We start from the raw sequence: 18,324 nt of genomic DNA on the forward strand, positions 1-18,324 counted from the left end.
TTTGCTTTTCTGCCCACCCATGCTCCAGCATCCAGAAAAGTCAACAGAATGGAGACCAGGGGACAAGTCAGGAGGGCGGGAGGGAAGCCCGGCTGTGAGGGGGGTGGCCCAGCAGGGCAAGGAACACAGGTGGGGCAGTCTGCTGAGGAAGGAAGAGAAGGTTCTTCCAGGGAGAAGAGGAAGTAGGTCCTGGGGGCTTCACTTGCTGGAGACAGAGTCATGGAGACAGTTTAATGATAATGTTTTTGTTTCCTGGTTTCCCAGATGACTTAGAGGTAAAGAATCTGCCTCCAATGAAGGAGATCCAGGTTGGACCCCTGGAGGGGGCAGATTTCCCCTGGAGGAGGAAATGGCAACCCACTCCAGCATTCTTGCCTGGAGAATCCCATGGACAGAGGAGCCTGGTAGGCTACAGTCCATGGAGTCGCAAAAAAGTCAGGCATGATTGAGCCACTAAACAACAACAGCAAATTTGTTTGCTCAGACTGATGTAACCAAGTTATACAGACTGGGGGCTGAAACAACAGATTCGTATTCTTGCACAACTCTGGAGGCTGGAAGCCCAAGATCAATGTGTCAGCAGAGTTCGTTTCTTCTGAGGGTTGTGAGGTGGAATCTCTTCCAGGGTGGGCATCTCCCCCAGCTTCCAAGGGGTTTCTAGGAATCTTTGGTGTTTCCTGACATGTGGAAGCACCGTCTTGATCTCTGCCTTCATCTTCCCTGGGTCTTCAGCTCCACTTCCCTCTGTGCTCGTTTGTCTCTGTGTTGTAGCCACACGTTCAGGGAAACGAACTCACTCAGAAGGACAATGCAGATAGTGGAGTGCAGATTATTACTCCGGCGGGCCCAAGGCAGAGTCTCCTCCTGGCCAAGGACCCCGACCAGTTTTTGTGAAAACCTTATATACCCTAAGTGTACTTGCTCAAACCCACATCCCCAAATTCTTTGAAACTAGTCTGGACAAGGTAAAAGAGAGATACAATCAAAGTTAACCCATGATTCATGTGTCACAAGACTAGATAAACAGTGGGCATTCATCAATAGGACTGTGGTCATATCCCGATGCATTTACGACTTTGTTCTGTTACAGAGATAATTAGCATATTCTTTTAGGCAACGAAGAGTCCAAGTACAAGTCCTGAGGCTCTTTTATCCGGGGGGTCTGGTTTCCCATGGGTATGCCACTTCTATAGACACAGGGCACAAAGTTCAGAGTCCACTGGGAGGGTGACCATGCGTGTAGCCTAATGTTCGCAGCCTGGCCTAAGATGGAGTCCAGCTCTGTCTGTTTCCTCCTTCATCTGTGTTCAAATTTTCCTTTTATAAGGACCCCAGTTGAGTGGGATGAGGGTCCATCCTGATGACCTCCTTTGACTTGACTGTGAAAACCGTGTCTCCAAATAAGGTCCCATTCCATGGTAATGGGCTGAGGACCTGAAAGATGGATTGGGTGCTGTGTGCTCAGCCACTTCAGTCGTGTCTGACTCTTCATGACCCCATGGACTGTAGTCCATCAGGCTCCTCTGTCCATGGGATTCTCTAGGCAAGAATACTGGAGTGGCCCAGAGTAATGGAAATAAAAGCAAAAATAAACAAATGGGACCTAATTAAACTTAAAAGCTTTTGCACAACAAAGGAAACTATAAGCAAGGTGAAAAGACAGGCTTCAGATGGGAGAAAATAATAGCAAATGAAGCAACTAACAAAGAATTAATCTCAAAAATATACAAGCAACTCCTGAAGCTCAATTTCAGAAAAATAAACGACTCAATCAAAAAATGGGCCAAAGAACTAAACAGACATTTCTCCAAAGAAGACATACAGATGGCTAACACACACATGAAAAGATGCTCAACATCACTCATTATCAGAGAAACACAAATCAAAACCACAATGAGGTACCATTTCACCCCAGTCAGAATGGCTGCTATCCAAAAGTCTACAAGCAATAAATGCTAGAGAGGGTGCGGAAAAAAGGGAATCCTCTTATACTGTTGGTGGGAATGCAAACTAGTACAACCACTATGGAGAACAGTGTGGAGATTTCTTAAAAAACTGGAAATAGAACTGCCATATGACCCAGCAATCTCACTGCTGGGCATACACATGGAGGAAACCAGAATTGAAAGAGACACGAGTACCCCAGTGTTCATCGCAGCACTGTTTACAATAGCTAGGACATGGAAGCAACCTAGATGTCCATCAACAGATGAATGGATAAGAAAGCTGTGGTACATATACACAATGATGCATTACTCAGCCATTAAAAAGAATACATTTGAATCAGTTCTAATGAGGTGGATGAAACTGGAGCCTATTATACAGAGTGAAGTAAGCCAGAAAGAAAAACACCAATACAGTATACTAACGCATATATATGGAATTTAGAAAGATGGTAACAATAACTCTATATGTGAGACAGCAAAAGAGACACAGATGTATAGAACAGTCTTTTGGACTCTGTGGGAGAAGGCGAAGGTGGGATGATTTGAGAGAATATCATTGAATATCATGTACATTATCATATGTGAAACAGATTGCCAGTCCAGGTTCGATGCATGGAGGGTGCTCAGGGTTGGTGCACTGGGATGACCCAGAGGGATGGGATGGGGCTAGGGTGGGAGTGGGGTTCAGGATGGGGAACACATGTACACCCATGGCTGATTCATGTCAATGTATGGCAAAACCACTACAATATTGTAAAGTAATTCTCCTCCAATTAAAATAAATAAATTAAAAAACAAGAATACTGGAGTGGGTTGCCATGTCCTTCTCCAGGGGATCTTCCTGACCCAGGGATTGAACCTGCGTCTCCCCTGCATTAGCAGGCCAGTTTTTACCACTAGCGCCGCATGGGAGAATTAGGGGTGTGTGGGGGAGGGGGAGATACAATTGAACACCTAACAGATAGCATCCTCCAGGTATCATGCTCTTCATGGGAGGCCTGAGACCACACCCAGGGCTAGGGAGTGAATTGCCGTCAGTTTATCATCAACCCTGGAGGGCCTACTCTCCTTTCCAGGGATGGAGAAGCCAGAGATAGGAACAGAAGTGTCCTGAGGGAAATGATCTGTTAGATAAGAGGTAGAGATGTCCTTTCCCACTTTCCACCAGCCTTCATCTTCTCTGTACCTGGTGCCAAGAGCTGGGGCCATCTTGGAACCATGAGGGGAGCTGGGCCCACACTCCGGGCACAGAAATGAGAACGCTGGAAAGGTCTGGTCTCTAGCGTTGCCCTCAAGGCTCTGAGTGAATGATACTGAAACCTCCCTTCCTTGAGCCTTCTCCTTAGAGCAGATGATTAATTCTCCCTGTTGCCTAAGCCAGCCTATAACGTCACACTGTGCCCTTCAGACCCTTCTTGGGAAGTGACCTCCCAAGCAGGCAGGAAGGTTCTGAGAAGCATTTGGAAAGGGAACTGGGCCTCTCCTTGGCTTGCTGGATCTCAGACCCATTCCCTACCCCATCAGGCCCCGCTCTGTGTCTCGTGGTGAGTGGAGATAGGGGCCGACCCCGGGAAATTGTGCCTGCCAGCTCTCTGGCCAACAGGTTCCGGGCAGAAGCCATGGCAGGAGCCTGGAGAATGGCAGGAGCTGATCTTTGTCCTCCTGTCTCTCTGCTTCAGGCAGCATCCTCTTTGTTTCAGCCCCAGGTCCCCACTGGACAGCCCCCAGGTCCCCTGCAGGTGGCCCTCGCTCGCCCAGCCCTGTGGGTGGTGGTGCTTCCTGCAGCTGTCAGATACCCAGTTATCTCTGGAGCTAGCTCCTGTCCCAGTTCAATTCCCTCTGCTGAACTGCCTTGCCTGCTCTGGCCTCAGTGATACAGGGCATGCTGAAGCGGAAGGCTTTGTACTTGTGTCTGCTGGTCCTCCTTGCCTTCTAAGACCATGGGGTCCTGGGACTTCCCTGGTGGTCTAGGGGTTAGGACTCGGCGCTTTCACTGCCTAGGGCCTGCGTTCAATTCCTGGTCAGGGAGTTAAAAATCCCACAAGTCTCCCGGTACGGCCGATAAATGAAAAAGTTGTCAGATCACTGGGTGCTGTTGTCAGTGAGGATCTGGCGTGGCTGATGGGAAAATGCAGGTTGGGGCCAGAGCCAGACTGTCTGCTCAATGAGCCAACAGCCCCTGCGGGTCAGATGATACTCCTAGAGTGACCCCCGCCCACCATACTCTTCAGTCCTCTCTTCAAGTGAGGCGGGGCCTGTGGTGGTACCCCCAGGTCCTGTTCCAGTCCTGTGTGCCCCGGGCACCTCCCTGACCCACCTCAGCCCTGGACAAGCCTCCCCAGGCCCAGAGGTCTCCCTGACCTCTTCCTAGCACCCAGATGGAGCTCACCCCTCTGCCCTTGGGCCCCAAGGTGGTTGCCCTTGCTGACCACTGTCCCAGCGACCAGATGTGCGGAGCAGAAACCCTGGGATCAGTCTCCTCTTTGGACTGTCAGCGCCTTGAGGGCAGGGGCCTCCTTTGCTCATCTTCCCTGCAGCGGCAGGAGGGGCCTGGCTTAGAACAAGGGCCCGCAGGCTGTCTGAAGGGAGGCAATGAGCCTCCTCTTTAGGTGTTCCTGCAGCCCCTCCTGGGGATCCCATGGCTGTCTTGTGTCCAGGGGCCCCCGGGGCTCAGGCCGGCGTGACCCTGCTGGCTGCTTGGACAGCCTGGGTTCTGACTTGGCAGGAAAGTGATGCTCACCCTGCTCCTGGGAAGAGAGCACACACCTCCCAGATGGCTTAAGTTGTGCAAGCGCCCTCTGCGTGCTGTTCCCTGCTATGGGAGGAAGAAGTCTTGTAGACTCTGGGGATTCCCACAGGTGGGGCCCCACCAGGGTGCGGCTCCGGCAAAAATGGGGCCATGGCAAACCTAGCAGAGATGCTGCGGCATGTCGGGTCAGATGCAATCACCAGGAGCTTAAGAGAAAATAAAAGAAATCAGTTTTGTTTAAGCATTGGGGAGAAGGTCAGGTTTCATTGGGCACCCATCAGTTCCCTGCTGGTCCCCAAGAAGCCAGCCCACAGCTGGATCCAGAGGTGGGGTCTTCCCTCACCTAGCACCTCACTTGCACGTAGCAGACACAATACGAACGTGTATTGAATAAACGAACAGATGACCAAAGGAAAACATTCTGAATCTTTTATCCCCTGACTTTTAGAAACTCCCACCAGTTTGTCAGTCATGCAGCAAATGCAAATCACAGATTTCTCAGGATGGCCCTAGTTTCAAGTTAACATCAACAATAGGCTTTTGTGTGCCGGGTCCTGGGCTAGACACCTAAGCAAAGAAGTAAATCGTGGTCCTGACTTCAAAGGGAGCGGGAGTGGGAGACCCAAGGAGCCTGTCCAGTGTGATCTGGGCTGGGATGTCAGGCCTGCAGGGCCTGGGGCAGCAGGAGGTGGGTGAGCCTGGGGAGGTGAGCAGGGCAGAGTCAGAGGGTCCTGGGTGCCAGCCTAAGGGGTTAGGCCTTTACCCTGTGGACCAAGGGCCACCGGTGAAGGATTTCAAACAAATGACTGGTCAGATCCGAAACCCATCCTGCTGTGAAACCACATCTGAGGTAGGTGGAGTGTCCGAAGCTGGCCGGGCACACGCTTCCTCGGACTCTTGACTTCTGTCTGCTGAAAAGGCAGGCGAGGGGGAAGCAAAGCATCGCTACAATCAATGCGCCAGGCAAGTGAGCGCCTGCTTCAGCCCCTGGACAGAGGCCACCTCTTCTTTGCAATGTACTGTGTGGGCACTGACCAGCCGCAGGGCCCTGCTGGGCTCCCGGAGGCCCTGACCCACTTCCTGCCAGGTGGCCCTTGTCCCAGCACCTCCCAGGGAGCCGCACCAGGGTGGAGGCCGGGTGGGGTGGTGATGCAACAACGCTTTGTAACACAAATGTCCTGGGGTTTCCACTGGTGTCTTTGGCTTCTGACAGGTATTTTTGGGGATGCTCCATTTCTCCGATGACGCCTGTGTGGTTCAGAGCAAGGAGGGCCTCCCCGGAAGCTCCCAGCTGCCCCAGGCACATCATTTGGAAATTGGCAAAGACATACACTTTCCGCCTCGGAGGGTGGATTGGACTTTTGGAAACACCTAAAACAATTCAAGGGCAGGGCTGGAGGGTTAGTGAGTGACTGAACTTCCGAGCTCTATTTTTGGTCAAATGTCCAAACGTGACTAGCTGTGTGCCGTGACTGATTCCCACTTCCCTGAGTTAGTGGCACCCTGGCAGGACAGGTCCCAACGTCCTCCTGTAGCCGGATGTCATAAACCTCACTCCAGAGTCAACTCTTAGTACACTCCTGGGAAGAAACTTGGTGTGGAATATGACAACGGACACGTGGACCGGACACAAACCCATTTTCCGAAAAGTTTGACATTGACTGTTCAATATTGAGGACACGGATACGTAAATTCTTGCTGACCATCATCTTTGATGTTACTTCTGTTCAGTAAAGGTGACTCCATGCATTTGTAATCATCATGTACCTTTATTAGTCCTTTCAGGTAAATAACTTAAGAAAAAACACCTTTTGTGCCAGACACGTCCTCACTTTTGGTGTCAGAAAATGTGGTCAGCAGATTTATACAGAGTTCTTTGTAAAATACATCAGAGATTCTTAGGACATCAGAGCTTTGATCCAGTCCAGTCCAGCTAAAGAACATTTTACCGAAAGGCCTTGAGATTCAGAGAGAAGTGATGTTCAGGGTTTCATGATGAGCTAGGTGCTGAAGGCAGCTAAAATAATTGGAGTTGGTCCCAGAACTGAGGTGGGATGACCAAGGGCACCGATTTTATTGGCATGTCCCATGTGCATTCGGATGTTTTTGCTTACTTCTCTAAGTTACTGCCTCTGCACCAAACACAAAAACCTTATCTCCATGTAAGGGTAACTTCATAGTTTGCAAGGATCTGCTGCTTTTCTTTAAGAAAAAAAATAAAATTGTAAGGGAGAAGATAAAGTCTATGGAATTTATGCAGAAATACAAGAATGCCATGCATTTGAACAAGACCAGGTTTAGTCACTGTAGATTTATCTTCTCGGATCCAGATTAGTAACTGGGTTTAATGACTCAGGCCTGCTGACTCCCAGGCCTAAGGCCAAAGTCAAGAGTCTGCCTGCAGCCCCAGGGCCAGCACTCAGGGAACCAGTACCTCCTCCTTCCCTTGCTTCTGTTTCCCCATCTGGGTCAAGATGGGTCTTCTGGGCATGGCCAGGCCTCCCCAGAGGAGAGTGCAACATACATGCAGTGTGTATGTTAGAGGTGGGCTGGCAGGAGATGCCGTGTGTGGGGGTGACCCGTGCGGGAGTGGCACGTGTGAGTGGCAGAGAGACAGACCACTTGGCTTCCTGAATTGCCTCTTTGTTCTAGTGAATACTTCTAATTCTAAAATATAATCACAGGACTGAGCTGAAAGAGACCCTAGACCAGGGCCAGACCCTTGATGGCTGGAGACAGAGAGGCTCATTCAGGGTCAAGGAGATGGCCAAGGTCACAGAACAGCAAGCTGCGGGCAGGACGGGGTTAGCGGGGGGGTGGGGGGGGGCAGGGGGGGTTGGCTGGCCTTCTCCCCACACAAGGCTCCCACTAGGATCCCACACTCGGAGACATCCGGTTCCCCCCACTGGAAGGAAGCCCAATAGCAGGGGACAATGATCGCCACAAGGACTGGTTGATTGATGGGCCAGGGAGAGCGGGGCAGCACAGACAATGCTCCCTCTTGGCCTTGGCACTGGACACGGGAGACTTCCGGAGTTTGAGGGAAAAAAATCTGCGTGTCACTGGAACAAAATGTTTCTTTACAGAGCGGGGACAAATCCCAGAGTGTTCACCACGAAATCCAAGCTGTCCCACTTAGTTAGTGCCTGGGGCTATAATGTTCTCAGATGGGACTGTTTATTGCATTGTTGATCTCAATCCCTCCTAGGAATTAAACTTGCTGGGGTGGAGTAACTCCCCACCGCCCGACCCCCCCCGCCCCCCCCAGCCCCCCATAGTGGTAACTGGTACTCAGTGGTTGCTCAAGGACTGTGTAAAGATGAAATTGATCAGGGCGACCAAGAGTAAAGGCAGCTGTCATGTCCTCTCACGGACAAGGACTCGCTGCTGTTTACCCTCTTCTGGTGTCTCTTGACTCTCTGGGAGCCATGCATGGCCCAGGGAAAGTTCGATTACTCATTCACTTCTGCATTCATCAAACTAGTACTCTTCACAAAGGAGGTTTTTGTAGCAGTGAAGATCCTTGGGTCATCTAGTCCACTTTTCTCCTGAGGCCCAGAGAGGGGAAATGCCCCACGTGCCTCCCTGAGGTCGGCAGCGGTGGTGAGGGTGGGCAGCATCTGGGAGAGGCCAGTTCTCCACCAGAGTCTTGGCTGCACTCCTGGGGACTCCCAGTTTCCCAGTTTTTGCCATATGTATTCCTCCTGTAGACACTGTTGCTGTGTTGGGACTCACATAACCCTCCCAAAGCAAGCCAATCAAAGCTGCCCTCAGAGAAGTCATTGGTAAGCGCCACTCAATACAGTAACAGACTTTATTATCTTAGGCTCCAAAATCACTGCAGATGGTGACTGCAGCCATGAAATTAAAAGATGCTTGCTCCTTGGAAGAAAAGCTATGACAAACCTAGACAGCATATTAAAAAGTGGAGACATTACTTTGCCAACAAAGGTCTGAATAGTCAAAGCTATGGTTTTCCCAGTAGTCATACATGGATGTTAGAGTTGGACCATAAAGAAAGCTAAGCACGGAAGAATTGATGCTTTCGAACTGTGGTGTTGGAGAAGACTCTTGCGAGTCCCTTGGACTGCAAGGAGATCAAACCAGTCCATCCTAAAGGAAATAAATCCTGAATATGCACTGGAAGGACTGAGGCTAAACCTCCAATACTTTGGCCACCTGATTTGATGAGCCCACTGACTAGAAAAAGACCCCGATGCTGGGAAAGATTGAAGGCAGGAGAAGGGGATGACAGAGGATGAGATGGCTGGATGGCATCACCGACTCAACCAACATGAGTCTGATCAAGCTCTAGGAGGAGATGGTGAAGGACAGGGAGGCCTGGCGTGCTGCAGTCCCTGGGGTCGCAGAGTCGGAAACGACTGAGCGATTGAACAATACAAAGGACAGTGGATCGCCCGGTGGCTTGCAGACCTGTTACCTCCCACCCCTTGCCCTAATGCCCTTAGACGAGTCTCTCCGGCTTAACAAGCGCAACATGCCTCTTCGCGTGCCCTCTACCTTCTAGGAAGACACCCGGACATGTCAGACGCGGTTCAATACGCTCAGCGGCTCGAGAGCTGCCCAGAGCTGTGCCTCATAATTTGCCCGCTGACCGCTGCCCCTTCTGCCTCCTGCCCCCCTTCATCGTGCGGTGGAGCTGCTCCAGGATCACCTCCAGGTCCTCCCACCGGCATATACAGACGCCCCGCAGAAAGAAAGGGGCCCGGGTCCGTCAGGTAGGGTCCACGTGGCCCGCTCGCGCCAAGCGATTTCCGTTCTCTGCCTGAGGGCACGCGGCATTTGATGCCAGGTGGAAGGAGAGCGCTGGCTTGGCGCACACGCTGCCATCCGGCGGGCGTTCAGAGGCAGGTTTTGCAATCCTTCGGCTGGCGTGCGAGCGGCTAGCTGCCTTAGGCGGCCGACCGGGCGCGCGGAGCCCCGGGGAGCCTGCGGATGGTGCGCATGCGCGGGCTGGCGGCGGGCCCGGGAGGGGCGGGGTTGGCAGGGCTGGGAGGTGCTGACGTCGATCCGCCGGCGACCCCCACCCCTCCCTCTCCCCATCCCGGGTTGGCCCCGCCCCCTCCCTGGGAGGGCGCCCGGACGGAACCGATCGCGGCTGGTTTGAGCTGGTGCGTCTCCATGACGACACGCGCGGCGCTATAAGTAGCGGCGCGGCGGCGCGCCGGGCTTTGTCAGTTCCCCCTGAGCCTCCGCCGCCGCCGCCCCTCTGCCAGCGCTCCGGCGCCACCTCGGGCCGGCGGTCCTCCGCGGGAGGGAGCGAGGCGGCGGGCGGCCGGGCGAGCGGCTGACGGGGGCGGCGGGGCGGCCGGCGGATCCTGCAGCGCTCGGCGGCGGCGCGTTGTCTCCATGGGGTTGGCCCGCCGCGCCCCTGTGCTCTGAGGTAAAAGGGGTCGCGTCCGGGCGGTAGGGAGGCCGGCGAGCGGGCGGGCGCGGGTGAGGGGCAGGGGGTGCCGGCCACGTGTCCCGGAGGCCGGAGCCGACCGGGCGCCTGGAGGAGCTGCGAGGACACGTGGTCGCAGAGCCCGGTTCGTCGGCCCTGGGGGTCCCGGGTGGAGCCGGGCCCCGATCCCTCCCGGCTCAAGGGCAGCCTGGCGCTGGAACGGCCCGGGGTTCACCTTTTCTGAACCACGTCAGTGAGGGTTTTCTGAGCCGGAAGCTCTTTGAGAAGCTCGATCATTCAGCCGCTATTTTTTTTTAAACGCATGAGGTGGTCCGGTAGCAGGTGCAGGAGAGGCAGGAAGCGAGCCCGGCACAGGTCTCGGGGTGCCGGCCTCTCGTGCACGTGCCGGTCCGCCGTGTTGCCCTGGAATTTCCTTTTTTTTTTAATTTTAGGTTTTTTTTTTTTTTTTTTTTTTACCTTTCTGTGTGTACAGAGCGAATGGCCCAATATAGAAAGCTACTCAGATCGCTAGAGCTGAGATAACCGGGTGTAACTGATACTGCTCGGCCGGGCTTAGAAATGTTGACGGAATCTTTGACTTGATGATTTAAGAAAAGTCCTTAGATTATTAAGATCAGGAGAACGACTAAGGCGTAGGAGCCAGTCCCAAGATTTTCCCCAAACGGCCGACTGTTTGAGAATCCGAAATAATGAGGCAAGATGTGGGGAGCAGAACCTTTTAGGAGTGTCTAGTAGGGAGGACAGAATGTGCTAATTTCATTCAAACTTAAAATTTAATCGATTTGTAAAATTTTCAGTTGCGGTTTGAATTGGTACCTGTCTAACGTTTCCCAGTTACCAGAGAAGGACCACGTTTTGCCAATCCATGTCATTTTAAGTAACGTAGCCATAACAGAAAAAACACCCAAAGGTGTTCTAGGGTGAACTTTCTTTGTATCAAAAGTTACTGAAGTAAAGCTTTGAAAGATACAAGGAAGCAAAATACTTGTGTGTTTCAGAGAAACACACACTTGCTAAGTTTAAGCCTGAATGTTGTCTTTTTTTTTTTTTTTTTTTTAAGACCCTAAACGGCCCAGTCTATCACTGGTGACCCTATTTAAATGTTACTTATGTAGACAGAATGTGTGTGCTGGCTGTTAGTCTGTTCCCTTCCCCTCCGGGCGAATTAGGAAACTAGGAGGTTGACAAAGCCAGCAAGTCACATTAGATCAAGTCTCGAAAGTTCTCCCATGCATGGGTTTGGATTTATGGCAGGCTCGTCCCCCTGGGCCTCTCATAGTGTCCCATGCCAGAGTAAATCCGGCCCCGAACCATTGCCTGGCCTCTGGCAGTAGGCTGCAGGCACTGAAGCGGGTTGCACAGTGGAAAAGATGCCCTCCCTATCAGATTAAAGAGATTAAAATAATAATTTTAAGGTAACTCATTGACCTATGTCACGTTTCATGAATGCCAAGGACAGTGGCTCTGATGGTTAAATGAGCTTAATTTTTGTTTATTCATAAATCATTGTTTGCTAATTTTTGTAATTCATAGTTGAGAATGACTCCCAGGTGATTATCATTCATAGCCAAGCATGTAAGTTAGAGTGCCTGTGAGGATAGTTGGGATTCCCAGAATCCCAAGTAGTTAAGTAGGCAGCGCTGGTTTTAGAATATCGATTGCCATTCAGATACAGCAGCTGTAATACATTCTGTTGATTTTTTTAGATTGCATTTTTTTAAAAAAAACACATGCCTAGCATGAAAATTAGCTCATTTCTCAGGAAAATTTAGAGCACTCAGTAAATTGATAACAATGCCTGTTGTTCACTAAAAGTTCTTCTGTATAAGACTTAGCAAATGTCAGAAATAGCAAGGTGTTTATATTGGCAGCTTTGCTAAATTGCTGTCATGGTGTTTTAAGCTTCGAAAGAAAAACAGGTCTGAAATAAAGTAAGCTAACTGTCATGAAGCTTTTTCCCTCTCAGTGGACTAAGTACAGGAAAGTTTCTGAAACCTGTATTCTGCATTTTAGCAGGAATGTTTGGAGTGCCTTTTTTGAGGTGGACAAAACTATATGGGCTTCCTTGGTAGCTCAGCTGGTAAAGAATCCACCTGCAATGCTGGGTTCCATCCCTGGGTCGGGAAGATTCTCTGGAGAAGGGCATGGCAACCCACTCCAGTATTCTTGCCTGGAGAATCCCATGGACAGAGGAGCCTGGTGGGCTACAGTCCATGGGGTCACAAAGAGTCAGACACAACTGAGTGACTAAGTACAGTACTATATATGGAAGCTGAGTGTGAAAAACTCTAGTGTTGAATTTGTGAGGTTCTCATTCCATTGAGATTTATAGAATCATGGGACTTAAACCTAGGAATAATGGGATTTCCAAATCCAGGGAGTGAGCTGTCTGGAGGGTGCTTTAGTAGCCCTGCTTCTTGTGTGTGTGTGTGTGTGCTGTCAATACCTGATCTTCCAATTTAATGTGTTCTGAAGGTAGACAGCAGATTGTGTGTTTATCGAACATTTCCACTGCTACACAGAGAGCACACGCATCTTCGGTGGACTTGGAATTCCTGGGGAATTGCCTTTGTGGAAAGTTGGCATAATCCCTTTAAATTCCATCTCTTATACGTTTTCTATGTAAGTATTTGTGATTGTTGCAAGTTTATCTTAGGAGTTACTAAGTATTAAGACTTCTGAGTAGATTTGTCTGCCCTATTTGCAGTTTGTTGTGTCTCAAAAAGACATCAAGAAACCATGAACAGCTTTAGCAATGAAGAGTTTGACTGCCATTTCTTGGATGAAGGCTTTACTGCCAAGGATATTCTGGACCAAAAAATTAATGAAGTTTCTTCTTCTGTAAGTATATATGAAGTCTATGCTGGTAGTGCAGCTTTGAGAATGTTAGGCAGATGAATGGGAAACTTCAGAGGGGTCTTATGGAAATGTCTTGTTAGGGAATTGGGAGTTTAATTGGCTGTGGATCCTCCAGTAACAATAGTGATTATCATGTCCATGATTGACTAGAGTAGGGTTCGTGAGAATGATGGGCAAGAGAAGGGAAGGCTGTGCCTTGGTCACTTCTGTTAAATTGCTAATGGGTCTCCTGTAACCACTCTTACTGCAGGATGATAAGGATGCCTTCTATGTTGCGGACCTGGGAGACATTCTGAAGAAACATCTGAGATGGTTGAAAGCTCTTCCTCGGGTCACCCCCTTTTATGCAGTCAAATGCAATGATAGCAGAACCATAGTGAAGACACTTGCTGCCATTGGGACAGGATTTGACTGTGCCAGCAAGGTGAGCAAAAGCAGCAGAACTCAAATGATGTCTGTGATGGCCCTGGTGCTCCCAGCAGGGCAGATCAGAATTACTTTGCTTGAGCAGAGGATGCTAAAGAGAGTGGGCATGGACCAGCTTTTCTATATATTAGCTACATGTGTAAATACCTCTTCTTTTTCAGACTGAAATACAATTGGTGCAGAGTCTCGGGGTGCCCCCAGAGAGGATTATCTATGCAAATCCATGTAAACAAGTGTCTCAGATTAAGTATGCTGCCAATAACGGAGTCCAGATGATGACTTTTGATAGTGAAGTTGAGCTGATGAAAGTTGCCAGGGCACATCCAAAGGCCAAGTGAGTTACTCCATTTGAGGGCGGATCAGATATGGGATGTGTATAATGTGAACAAACTCAAATTTCCAGTTGTTAGATTTCCATACTAGTAAATTATCTGTGTACTGAGTTAAACCAAATTAGACTCAGACCACAGGGTATCAGAGCCAAGGAGTCTTATTTTAACCACGGCTGTAGGTGATCTTGTGTCAGTGGGAAATTTGATATACTTTTCTTGCTTCTAGGTTGGTTTTGCGGATCGCCACTGATGATTCCAAAGCAGTCTGTCGCCTCAGTGTCAAATTTGGTGCCACACTCAAAACCAGCAGGCTTCTTTTGGAACGGGCAAAAGAGTTAGATATTGATGTCATTGGTGTCAGGTGAGATCTTGGTGATGGCAGAGATGGAGATGAAGTATTAGACAATGCAAGTTTTATAAGTTTTCTCCCACCATGAATAGTTATTTCCAGAAATAGTAAGAAATAGCGTATTTTTTGTGTTTTGACACCAGCTTCCACGTGGGAAGTGGCTGTACCGATCCTGAGACCTTTGTGCAGGCCATCTCTGATGCCCGCTGTGTCTTTGACATGGGCGTGAGTATCTGTGAGCCCCATGTGTGAGGAGGGGGGCAGGGATGGCATTAACAACTAGTCCCAGTTCTAAAATTGACCTTTGTAAAAGTCATCTCATATTACATATTTAACCTTAACCTGCTGCATACGTTTTTCATGACTTGTTAATCTGGCTGATTGACTTAATTTTCTTGACTCTAGGCTGAGGTTGGTTTCAACATGTATCTGCTTGATATTGGTGGTGGCTTTCCTGGATCTGAGGATGTAAAGCTTAAATTTGAAGAGGTAATTTATAACAAAATTACAATCTGTAGCTCTTAGCAGGTTCCTTTTTGAAATGTTTCCAAACTTATATGTTACAACTAATAACCAGAAGGGACTGCACAAACATGAAAGTAAATGTCTTGGTGTGGTATTTTGAATGACTTGCTCTGGTATTTTGAATGACTTCTGTAATATTTAAAATTGTATTACATTAGTTAATTAGTCTCTCAGTTGTGTCCAACTCTTTGTGACCCCATGGACTGTAGCCTGCCAGGCTCCTCTGTCCATGGAATTCTCCAGGCAGAAATCCTGAAGTGGGTAGCCAGTTCCTTCTCTGGGGATCATCTTGAGCCAGGGATCAAACCTGGGTCTTGTGCGTTGCAGGCAGATTCTTTACTCTCTGGGCCACCAGGGAAGCCCTGTATTATCTTACTGGTTTTCTAAAATGAGACAATATTTTCAAAAGTCTAGGAAAATTGAGGACTGTCACTGTGGAGTTAAGAGAACCTGTTGACTTTAGTACATCATTTGGTAGATTTTGTGCTTCCTTTACTTAGAACATTGCTTTTTAGTCATTTAAGAAGGTAAGCCATTACATGCCACTTATAAAATCCATTCTTAGGTAAAATTTATGTGAATAGGAAGAATACAGAGTTTACCTTGTTAGTATATATTTACATGTTAGATAAAAATATTTAGGCACTGGTAATAAATTTGTCCCATTGATTAATAAAATCATACCATGCTATGCAATAAAATCATACCATAATAAAGAGTAAAAATAAAAAGTCTTGAGGGGAATCAAAATGAAACCACAGGATATGCAGACTGGTTTTCAGGGAGGTGTTTATCTTTTACTGTTTGAAGATAAACCTCTGCTGATGGCAGCTCTCAATGTTTTTGATGTTGTGTTTCAAAGCACTGCTTCATGTGGGTTTGCCTTGATGACCAACTGCTCTTTTCTGTCTCACTCTGGTAGATCACCAGTGTAATCAACCCAGCACTGGACAAGTATTTTCCATCAGACTCTGGAGTGAGAATCATAGCTGAGCCGGGCAGATACTATGTTGCATCAGCTTTCACGCTCGCAGTTAATATTATTGCCAAAAAACTTGTATTAAAGGAACAGACAGGCTCTGATGGTAGGTATCAAGATTGAATCATTACATATATATACTGAAAGTTCATATCTAAAATGGTTAAGTGGTAATTGAGACTATTTCTGCTTTTCTAATTATTTTCTTCTTTTTTTTTAATTTGCTTTTCTAGATGAAGAGGAGTCAGCTGATCGGACATTTATGTATTATGTGAACGATGGAGTGTATGGGTCATTCAACTGCATCCTTTACGATCACGCACACGTGAAGCCTCTTCTGCAGAAGGTACCTTCCAAATGTGTTGTATACACCAGTTGAAAGATGACTGGTCAGAACAAGTGTAAGCAGGTGTGTTTCTCTGTCTCAAATGTAGAGACCCAAACCAGATGAGAAGTATTATTCATCCAGCATCTGGGGACCGACCTGTGACGGCCTGGACCGCATTGTTGAGCGCTGTAACCTGCCCGAGATGCATGTGGGTGATTGGATGCTCTTTGAGAACATGGGTGCTTACACTGTTGCTGCTGCTTCTACCTTCAATGGATTCCAGAGACCCACCATCTACTATGTGATGTCAGGGCCAACGTGGTTAGTGACAGTGTGTGTTTGGTTCTGATAAGAATTAGGTACCTTCCAGGGTTGATTATGCTTGTTCTTGTCCAGTAGAATTAAGAAATTGCTTAGAATTAAATAATAGCAATTATTTTTTGTTTTTCTCCCCATATTAAGAATATATGCTTTAGAAATTTTGGAATAATTACAATGAAAGGAAAATTCCTCCAGTAATAGTGATGTATATAGTTGCAGAATTTTAAGGCACAGTTGATTTAGAAAAGACTGGTCAGTCTATTTCTGTACCTAGAATACTTTAATTAGTGCATGTGACTTGTGGTTTTCTTCTTACCAAAAAGATGATTCTGAAGAAATGCTTGCTGTAGTACTACATTGACTTGCTTCCTGATGACATAGTAACCAGAGATGTAAATAGGCTCATGAATAAGTCACGGTGTCACACAGTGTGGAGCCGCTTGGTTAGCAGTGACTCAGGGTTTCTGACTGCCGCCTCTTTCTCCTGCAGGCAACTGATGCAGCAGATCCGGACCCAGGACTTCCCGCCCGGAGTGGAGGAGCCGGACGTCGGTCCCCTGCCCGTGTCCTGTGCCTGGGAGAGCGGCATGAAGCGGCACTCGGCAGCCTGCGCTTCCACGCGTATTAACGTGTAGATACCACTCTTGTAGCTGTTAACTGCGAGTTTAGCTTGATTTAAGGGTTTGGGGGGGACCATTTAACTTAATTACTGCTAGTTCTGAGATGTCTATGTGAGTAGGGTTGGCACAGGTGCACCAATGTGGAAGACTGGGAGATGGGGTCACACTTATCTGTGTTCCTATGGAAACTATTTGAATATTTGTTTTATATGGATTTTTATTCACTTTTCAAACATGCTACTAAAGGCCTCAACTGCTGAGCAAGCGTTTGTGGCTTGTGTATCAGCAGGATAGGCCAGAAGCTTAGTGTTGTGACCGGTTTTAACAAAAAGGAATAAAGGATCTTGACATAACTTGGCACTGGGAAGTTTTTACGGTGTGTTCCTTTCAGGCGGCTCACCTGAGCATGTGTTATAGGTGGGAATTTATGTTTTTTTCCCTGTAGGCTGAGAAAATTGCCCCAGAAGACTTGAGGAGTTGACAGGTTTTTAATGTTTTAAAAATCTGTGGAATACTTTTTTTCTGTTTTGACATTTTTATTTCAAGTCTGAGTCCTGGAGAAAGTCTGCTGTGGCGTTTCAAAGAGTAGTGAGGTAATCTAACCCCATGGTAGGGGGAGGAAAAGGACAGGCGAGACCATGGGCAGCCTCAGGTGTTAGTGGTTCCCCACCCTGGATGCTGACTGAGTTTGGCACGCCAGAGCCCCTTGTTAACTAAGTGGTCTTTGCCTGTCACAGCGGCTGCCTAGGCGGGGTACACAGGGCCCTCTGAGCCCTGCCTCCAGAGACCAGTCTCATATTTGCACCTTGACTTCACACACAGGAAAAGGTACAGTTACAAACTAGCTTGATACAGAGTTGTAGCTCTTCATCTGACCTTGGCCTTTTGTATTCTCTTACTCAACTTGGACCCCACACCTCAGAAAAAGGGTGGCAGGCTCGCATTTAAATTTAAATTTAAAGACAGGAATTGTGAATCCCTGCCGTAGCTGTGGACAAGAGGGCAGACCATGTAAGAGCCAGAGTCACTTGAGTAAGTCTCTCACTGGCCCCAGTCCCTGCAGGTGACATCGAGTATCTCGCCAGCTCTGTTGGAGGGACACAGAGATAGCACACAGGCACAGACAGGGAGGCTGCAGCGTCTTGCCTCTCAGAGGCTGGATTAAATACTTCTGATGCTATTAGTACCTTTACCAAGGAGTTGAGGGGAGTGACTTCTTAGTTTCTGAAAAGCCACCTTCCCCCAGACCTGAGTTCCACCTGGACACAGCACACTGCTGTGATGGCTGTTGCCTCCTGGCTGCTTAGCCAGACTAGGCCTTGGCTCATCACTACTCCTGGTGTCCTTGGACCTGAGAGCACTGCTCTAGTTGGCAGACCACTGAGTGAGACCTCTCAGGAGCCACAAGAAAGTAGGTTTGGCGAGTCTGGGCAGCAGAGGCAGAAGAACTCTCAAATGAACAGTC

General features: G+C 48.5%; 1 protein-coding gene and 1 non-coding gene across 5 annotated transcripts; both read left to right on the top strand.

The window, feature by feature from the left end:
* The first annotated feature begins 9,960 nt into the window (after positions 1-9,960).
* ODC1 (ornithine decarboxylase 1) lies at positions 9,961-17,219 on the top strand. Of its 4 annotated transcripts, none has more exons than XM_044926252.1 (12): positions 9,961-10,099; positions 12,600-12,742; positions 12,807-12,961; positions 13,230-13,403; positions 13,567-13,739; positions 13,964-14,098; positions 14,230-14,311; positions 14,492-14,575; positions 15,534-15,696; positions 15,824-15,936; positions 16,025-16,239; positions 16,730-17,219. In XM_044926252.1, exons 3-12 carry the CDS (start codon positions 12,860-12,862, stop codon positions 16,872-16,874), a joined length of 1,386 nt encoding a protein of 461 aa, XP_044782187.1. In that variant the 5' UTR covers positions 9,961-10,099; positions 12,600-12,742; positions 12,807-12,859; the 3' UTR covers positions 16,875-17,219. The 4 variants fall into 4 exon arrangements, with proteins under 4 accessions (XP_044782187.1, XP_006073833.1, XP_025117349.1 ...); XM_006073771.3 differs by having other exon boundaries at positions 12,828-12,961; XM_006073770.3 differs by having other exon boundaries at positions 9,964-10,099; positions 12,596-12,742; positions 12,828-12,961.
* Positions 11,352-11,484, top strand: LOC112578266. The gene has a single exon (XR_003102564.1). It is a non-coding gene; the product is annotated as a small nucleolar RNA SNORA42/SNORA80 family (small nucleolar RNA).
* Positions 17,220-18,324: the final 1,105 nt, after the last annotated feature.

This window comes from Bubalus bubalis, chromosome 12 (genome assembly GCF_019923935.1).
Source record: "Bubalus bubalis isolate 160015118507 breed Murrah chromosome 12, NDDB_SH_1, whole genome shotgun sequence".
Lineage (NCBI taxonomy): Eukaryota > Metazoa > Chordata > Mammalia > Artiodactyla > Bovidae > Bubalus > Bubalus bubalis.